This window comes from Gordionus sp. m RMFG-2023, chromosome 1 (assembly GCF_954871325.1).
Source record: "Gordionus sp. m RMFG-2023 chromosome 1, tfGorSpeb1-WG-v2, whole genome shotgun sequence".
NCBI classification, from domain to species: Eukaryota; Metazoa; Nematomorpha; class Gordioida; order Chordodea; family Parachordodidae; genus Gordionus; species Gordionus sp. m RMFG-2023.
The window spans coordinates 48,735,425-48,744,584 of record NC_088775.1 but is presented as its reverse complement, the minus strand read 5'-3'; the positions used below and the strand labels follow the sequence as shown (position 1 = coordinate 48,744,584).

Below are 9,160 nucleotides of genomic sequence, written 5' to 3'. Positions count from 1 at the left end.
AAAAAACCTGGTGCTATCTCAAAATATATTATTGGAAAGAAATCGGGCAAGGTTTGAAAATAATGAAAAATATTTAATTCTGGCCCTAGCTATAAAATACTCTGCCCTCTGAAAATGATTAAACAAAGAAATAATAATAGTATTTTTTGGATGATAAGCTAATAGAATTTTAGTGCCTCAATCTCTTTTATATTAAAAAATAAAGAAAATTTGCTAGTTCCCTTCCATGTGAACTTAATTTATTGTTTTAAAATAAATGAATTATGTGAAAACGAGAAAGGATGGAAGTTTATTGGATAAAAGAAGACAAGAAATTAATATAAATAAGGAAATTGAAAAGTAGGTATTATTATTATTTTTTATCATAAGGTCAATGGATACGGTTTATTAATTATAATTTTTATTGTATTATTTATATTGGTGTCATTAGGTGCCATCTCCTTTTAATAATTCCTTTAAAATTTATTTCACATATTTATTCATAGCAAAATATTAACAAAAAATAAACACAAAATTCTACTTTATATATATACTAAATTAATAATATCAATAAATATTTATTACATTTTACATATTAATAAATGTAATAAATAAAAAATTTATAAATTCTTGCTATCAATTTTGTAGATATAAATAATTTTAAATTGACTAAAATTGTAAGGTGTATATAGACTAAATTAAAAATAAAATATGTGTTAGCGTTTAGGAATTTATATGATGACGACGCAGAAAGAGCCATCACTAGACTTAAGTTTCAAAGAATTGGAAGAGTTTTTTTTCGAGGATCTTAATCAGCATATCCAATCACAAGGACTCATTCAAAATTTTAGGAGTGACGGGCAATGCAAAAATATCCTACCACCAGGAATCGATATATGTATTCCTAATAGATTTGACCCAAAAATACCTCGAAACTTATTAGCGGATCAAAAGGTTTACATGGGAATATCGTCGTTAAACCAATCCATTCTTCCCATCAATGAAACCTTTCAGCAAAATGTGAATCTCAACAAGATACCCCAAATTTTATTTACATGCAATGCAAAGCCTATTTCAAATAATAATTATGACAAACAATTTATAAATAGATACGAAAATATTCTATCGGCTTCTTCTTTGCCCCCCTATTCTAATAACATTCAAACTTTATTAGAAGACCCTTCAAAATTTCCGATAGAAACGGTTAATAACATGAAAATAATAAATCCGGTAGATTCCAGATTAATAACTAACAAAAATCATATTATCAATCCAATACACCCCATCCAGCATGCTTCAAATATTGAAACTTCTCATAATATATATATGATTGACAAAAATTTGACTAGAAATCAATTCAATAATCAGTATGAATATAAAATAATCAATAAACATTATTTTCTAGAATTCTTTTACTAAGTAAGAACTAGACTTAGACATTTCCAAACAAGACGTTTTTTCAAAATGGGGAAAGATAAATAATTCAGCTTATTTTTGTTCAAGCTTTTAGTTTTGAAAAACCTTGTTTGGAAATAGACTTAATTTTATGTTCATTGGCATAATTAATTTCGACTTATAATTTCAAAACGACAATGATTGCCATCAATAAGATTTTTTTAAAAAAATTAAGTCTTGTTGTTACTTACAAAATAAATTATCTTTGATAGCACACAGCCTATTACAGGGATAGCCACATTATTATTTATATTATTACAAAGCCTAATTTAATCTTAATTTTTATTGTTATGATAAAAAAATAAAATAATCAAGACACATTTAGGGGAAACCAGGGAGCATGCGAGCTATAAAAAGCTAACGGCAATAAAATTAAAACTACTTGATAATATTGAATAAATGAAATCTCATTTTATTACACTTAATACTTTTATGTTATTCATAAAAATAATTGTTTAAAAAATACTTTTTAACATTATTAATTTTTCCTAAAAAAATTTGGGAAAGGGTGAACTACACCGGGAGGGATGAGCTTTCCCATGAGGCGTTTTTGGGCTGCTAATATTGATTGTTTTTAAATATAATAATGATATATATTATTCAGGCGCGTACGCAGGAATTTGGTCTGGGGGGGGGGATAATAAAATTTTTTATGAAATATTATTGTTATTTAAAAATATTAAGTATAAATTAATTAGGAATAATAACCTTTTTAATACACAATTTTAAATAAATGTAAATTACAAAAAAATTATATATAAACCGGCATTGAAAAACTATAAAATAAATGTGAATTATAAAATATAAAGTGAATATAACCACGATATGAATCACTTAAATGACCCAAAATTGAAATTTGAATTTTTTGAGCCTTTAAAATTTATATATAAAGTATAAAATTAAATGTTGGAAATATAAATTAATACACAAAAAGTTTCTTAGGAATAATTTTATTTTATATGTTTTGAGTTAATTGTTCAATTATCTATCCTTGCTTGGCGTTAAATGTCTATGAATATTCAAAAGATCCAAATCATTCAATCTACTTTCAAAAGTTGTATTTCATAGGTATGTTTTTCAGAGACTTGTAGGCCCGGCCCCCGGGCCGGACCATATTATAATTTTTTTAAACATAACCGGGCTGGGCCCGAAATTTTTTTTAAAAAAACAACCGGGCTGGGCCTAAAAAATTTTTTAAAATAAAATATCCGGGCCGAGCTCTATATTTTAAAACTAAATATTTGAAATCGCTATTATTAGCTATAAAAATCAATAATAAATATTATTTATTTTAAAAGAATTCGGACCAGGCCTGAAAATTTTATTTTCAAAAAAACCGGGCAGCATGAAAATTTTATTTTCAAAAAAACGGGGCCGGGCCTGAAAATTTTTTTAGAAAAAGCCCGGGCCGAAAAAAATTTTTGAGAAAATTCCGGGTCATGACCTGAAAATGGTACTTTTGCAGGGCTTTGTTATTCTTTTTAAAATATTTATGGGAAGAGTTGCTAATATATATAACCATTTTAATACATTGGGAATATAATCTAAAATGTGTTTGAAATAATGCAAAGCATCCAGAGCATTTTTGGGACTGTATCAACCATAGTTATTCAGCTAATAAGGCATCATAAGATACTTTAACATCTTCATGATAAAAATTTAACGAATTTTTTTTTCTATCACCATCTGAAAAAGGTTGGAAATGCTTTTGTGGAAGTAATATCTGCGGGTTGTAAATACTGCATGATGAATTAAAAACTATTCATTTATTTGGGTTATAAATGTATCTAGGAGAGGAGACATTTGTTTTATAATACTCTTCTACTGATGCTATATAAATGTTTTGACGATGAGCTTGCTTGCTGCAAGTCGAGGGGGACAAATATTAAACACGTATAGCTCTGTTTTTGACTAAACAATAACATATAAAGTATGAAATTCTTCATCAACATTCGCTCTAATTTCGTTAAGTTCTAATAAAATGCTCCCCGCTATTCTCATCCTCTTAATCAAGTCAATGTCATGTAGTTGTATAATTAAATAGTACATTCTAATGAGAATCCAATAATTTTCTTGCTTCTGCGGAAATATTTCTTTCAAGCCATTGTGATATTTCAGTAATAGCATTAATAATCGGCTCTTCTAACTCCATAAAAGCTGTTACTGCTTGATGGCGGAGACTCGATCTCGTTGGATAGGCTTGCAATTTCTTTCTCCCTGTTGGACAAGGATTTTCAGAGATATTAATATTTGACTAGATAAATAATACGCCACTAAAATTTGAAAATAATAGGTAATACGCCAAGGAAAACTTGAAATCGAAATTAATTGATAAAATAATTTAGTAGATGAATGTAATAAATAAATGTAATCAAATATATATATGAGATAGGAATAAATATTAACAAATATATATTAATATTAACAATAATATTTTTGAAAAATATATTCCGGCATCTGTATTTTTTGGCTTTGAGGTGGCGGGGGGGGGGATTTGTCCTCCTGCCCCCCCCCCCCCAGCCGGGTACGCGCCTTATATTATTGCAACTACTTTATTGATAAAAATAAGCCATAATGGAAAATAATTGTAAAACAATTCGTGAAATTTATTGATATTTAAACAAATAAAGAAATAATTAAAATTGCAATAGGATCCATGCGCCCAAAAAGATCATTTACATGGGACAAAGACCCATAGACATCTTAGATACATTTATTAAAAAATTTTATTATAGTTTCTTTCACTTTCTTGAATATTTGTCTTGATATAGATAATTTAAAATCTTGATTAATTAACCTTGATTTATATCTGCATAACCTAAGTTTGTTTTCTCCGTAACGACTAGCTAGGACGGATTTTCATTAAATTTATCAATGATTTCAGTTTCTAATATGATTTCTTATTATATTCAAATTTCAATAAAACCTGATGGTATGACAACCATATTTTAGTCCCTCGGTACTCATATATTTCTTTATTCCCCTCAAACTTAAATATCAACCCACTAATATAGGCAGAAAAATATTAACAAATACAAAAATTTTATTAACTTCATATTCACTCCAATAGTGACTTCTACAAATGGCCACTTTTAGCCAATAAAATATAATTTTAAAAAAATCTAGGCAATAAAATACGGCTTTTACATAGGAAGCCAGAGAATTTTTATATTTGCGCCAAAATATTTAAAGTGAAATTTTTAGACATAATTATGGTTTATTTTTGATAACTCAATCATAAAATTGTATTTCAATTATACAATTTTTAAATTTTAATTTATAGTATTTTAATTTATTGTAAATTGTAATTCATGTTTAAATTTAAATTATTATAAATAAAAGCAATTTTAAATTTTAAAAAAAAATGAAAAAAATGAAAAAATCAGCAAAAATAAATTTTAGAAATAACGCACAAGCCCCAGACCCTCGATATTTATAAAATTTAATTTTATGTTAGTCTAAACATATTCTTTGTTCAAATAAAGAATAATTTTATAAAATTACTTTTGAGTGTAGAAATCATATATTGTGTTATAAAAATTTTATATGTGATCCGATATTAAAGAAGATTATAACCGCATATGCATAATTCAGTTATATATATTTGGTTAAAAAATTGACCATTTCAGATTAATAATTTTCTTCATTCCATTGAAAACTACATTGTTAGCCTTTAAAAAACGAAGGGAGGATCCGAATAGGTCACTAATTTATAGGCCTCAAAAGTAATAAGCTATAAAATCGGCATGCCCTTCAGTTCATTCCTTACCTTTTTAAGTATTAACACAAAAAAATAATCTTTTGATTCCTGAATATATTCTCCGAATTTTACACTCTTTAAAAACTTTATTTCGTACTCATAAAAACAAAAAAAATATTTTCAATCAAAAAATATATATCGAAAAAATAAATTCATAATAATTATATTTTTTCTTTTTAAATTTAAAAAATTTTTCAATGATTTAATTTTACAAAAAATATATATTTTCAAAAAAATATATTATTATAATAATTATTATTTTTTTACATTAAATAATAATAATTTTTTCTCCAATCAGATGTCTACAATCCATCTGATTAACGTCTAATGAGAATATATATATCAGAGTTGTTAAAGGATCTAGATACAAGTATCTAGATCCTGTATCTAGATATAAAAATGTGGTATCTGTTATGTATCTAGATAGATTTTTGATTAAAATATCTGTATCTAGATATTATTTTAGACGATGTATCTGTATCTAGATCCATTTAAAAAGTATCTTTTAACAACTTTGATATATATATATTTTTTTTAACATACTAAGACATTTCACCCCTTTATGGGCCAATGACATTCCTTACCATTTAAATATAATATTTAATATATATTTTGAAAAATATTATATTATTAATTATGAATAAGAGAATTTTTTCTTTATATTGTATTCATAAGGAAAAAATAAGGATATCCAGTTTTCCACTTTTACTCCATATTTAAATACTCTTGAGCTTGATTACTAGTTGTACCGATAATCGTCATGCGATTGCGGGCTTGATTTGAATAACGATAGTCAGCATTAAATCGTTGGCTTGACTTGAATCACGATAGTCATCAGGTAATCGTTGTCTTGATCTGAATAACGATAGCCCTCCATAACATCAATTGAAACGACCGAAAATTTTTTCCTAGAATTGTCTTCTCACTTTTGTGAATCCCGTTAGTTCAACCACAAGGTCAAAGTTTATAGTCTTAGTTCAACCATAAGGTCAAAGTTTATAGTCTTTTATTTGCATAACAACAATTTGAAGCTTTTTTCTTTTATAACCATAGCAACATCAAAGTAAACCGTCCGTGAAAACAAAAAAAACATAATTTTCTTTTTCTTTTTCCACTGACCATTCATCACAACAATTTACATTCTTTTTTTTTTTTTTACTTTTTCCTTTATTTCCTTGAAAGAAAAAAAACAACTGCTCTGTGTATAACACAATCATAAACGATCCCCTCGTTATACCATTTAATTACGTACTATATTCACATTGCTCTATGATGAAAATACTTTAGTATCTTAAACCATCAATAATTTAATAAAATACTTTCCTCTGATGGCCTTTATTACCATTTTACCGAAAGCATAAATTACCAAAACACCCCCAGTTGTTCAGTATTAAACTAATTTATTAATTTTAATTTTCTTCTGTACTCCACTAATTTTATCAATTACGTGATTAATTAAATAATCAAAGGAATCTCTTCCTTCAAGGCAAAACACACAAAAAAAAATCGCCTTTGCCCTTCAATACCCCGAGACTCAATTATAATCCCGTATAATTATAGGATGTTGAGTTCTCCCTCCGAAATATAAAACTCCCTTTATTTTCCAGGCTTTTCAATGTTTCAATTAAGCATCCTTTAATGAATTCCATTAGCACTTAATCACAAATAAGCCTCCCTCTATCTTTATTACAGTATCTTACCACAAATACACGTATTGTTATCAGAGTATCCCAAAAGAATCAATATTTTCATTATTCATATTTAACATATTATGCTATATTATCACAGAAATCTAAGATTCTGGAAAAAAAGATAAGATTAATATTTAAGCATTTCCATATTATCTTTATCCTTTCTTACTTTCTCCTAACCTTACGTGATCATTATGTCTGATTACCGTAATCCCATTTATTAGCAAAATTTCATTTAATTTGGAACCAAGGTTTTCTACTATACGACCTTTTTCCCATTTCTTCCCTTTGTTATCAAACAAACGGGCCCATATAATTCTCCCCACAGGATATTTTATTACAATCTTATCAACCGAAGATACACCAGCCCCATCTTTGGATTTTAAGAAATCCAACGGCAATCTGGTCCTTCTTCCCAAAAATAACTCCAGCGGAGTAATTTCCTCCCGGTTTCTGGAATTATTATAATATAAATGGGCCATCCAAACATCATTATTTTCTTGTTTGGCCTTTTTAATCCAATTTTTCACTATAGCTACCATTCTCTCCGCCTGTCCATTGGAACTGGGGTGATATGGTGGAGCTAATACGTGTTTAATTTCCAATGCATTACAAAAATCTCTGAATCTTTCACTTACAAAGGCCGGACCTCCATCAGACACTATTGTCTTTGGAATCCCAAATCTAGCCCATAACCTTTGTAACAATTTGATAACAATTCTAGTGGTTAATCCATGAACTTCTTCATACTCAATCCACTTAGAATATGCATCAACAACTAAAAAATACGACTTCTTGCTTAAGTCAAAGAAATCCACGTGAATACGCTCCCACGGCTTTTCAGGTCTCGGCCAATAACTGCCTATTTCCTTCCGGGGCATAGCGGCACACGAATTACATGGAATACAACTCCTCGTAATCTTTTCAATATCATCGCTCATTCCAGGCCACCATACATACTCACGAGCCTAAGATTTCATTTTATCTCGACCCTAATATCCTGCATGCAACAATCGTACAATTTTACTCCGTAATTTCAACGGAATCACGGCTCTATTACCCCGCATCACACAATCATCCAATACGGACAATTCCTTTTCAATTTTTTTATAAACTTTACTACTATTTTTCCACGGTTCTTGTCCCGTCAAAAATAATTTTACTCGACCCAATTCCTTATCCCTTAAGGTATTGCTTTTAAGATCCTCCCAATTCGTAGGACCACCCTTTAACATATGTGATAAAGAACAAATTAATGCCCTGTCTTCATTCACCATTATACTTTTGTTAACGTCAAGATCCCCTTCACTGGATCCTAACCTAGATAAAATATCAGGCAAACAATTTTCCTTGCCCCTGCGATATCTGATTTCCACATTAAAACCTCCCACCAGTAAAAACCAACGTTGCAACCGGGGAGACAGCATTAACTCTTTATTATCTTTTTTAAATAAATGAATTAACGGCTTATGATCCGTGTAAATTATAAATCTTTTACCGATCAAATATTCATGACATTTGGTTAATCCAAAGATAACCGCTAGGGCTTCTTGTTCAATAACCGAATATCTAATTTCCACTTCCCTGAAACTCGAAAAAAATATGATGGGTCTTTCCACACCATCCATTAAATGTAACAATGCACCTCCAACCCCTTTGTTGGATGCATCAACTGCCAATATGATCTCTAAATCATTGTTAAAACATACCAAAATCGGTTCCTCACCAATTTTTCCTTTTAAAATATCAAAAGCATTTTTCTGTTCAATTTTCCACACAAAATGAACACCTTTTTTTTAATAAACCATACAATGGAGATGCCACTTTTGCAAAATCCTCCACAAAACGATAATAATAATTTACCATACCCAAAAATGATTGCAACTCTGCTTTATTGGTTGGCGTTTTTAAACTTTTTTCCAGAGGTTTCACCTCCATTCCCTTTATCCGATGTCCTAAGTAGATAACTTCCGTTACCCCAAGAACACTCTTTTCTTTGCTGGCCCTCAGACCCTTATCACGAATCCGCTTGAAAACCTCTTCCAAACGTTGATTATGTTGTTCTGGTGTTATACCAGTCACCAACACATCATCCATATAATAATAAACTCCTTCCAGGCCCTGGAAAACTGATGCCATAGTACGCTGAAATATCGGCGCTGACACACTTAATCCAAACGGTAGCCTACAAAAGGCAAACAATTCTTTCGGAGTCGTTATTGTAAATAATTTATGAATTTCTTCTTTCAAAGGCAACTGCAAATAAGCAGAAGAA

General features: G+C 29.1%; 1 protein-coding gene across 1 annotated transcript in view; it reads left to right on the top strand.

Moving 5' to 3' along the window:
* Positions 1-717: 717 nt before the first annotated feature.
* The window catches only part of LOC135926761 (uncharacterized), a 66,191-nt gene continuing 57,748 nt past the window's right edge, over positions 718-9,160 (top strand). Inside the window, exon 1 of the mRNA XM_065462693.1 lies at positions 718-1,346. Within this exon, the coding sequence (XP_065318765.1) occupies positions 718-1,346 (629 nt within the window). The remainder of the gene's footprint in view (positions 1,347-9,160) is intronic.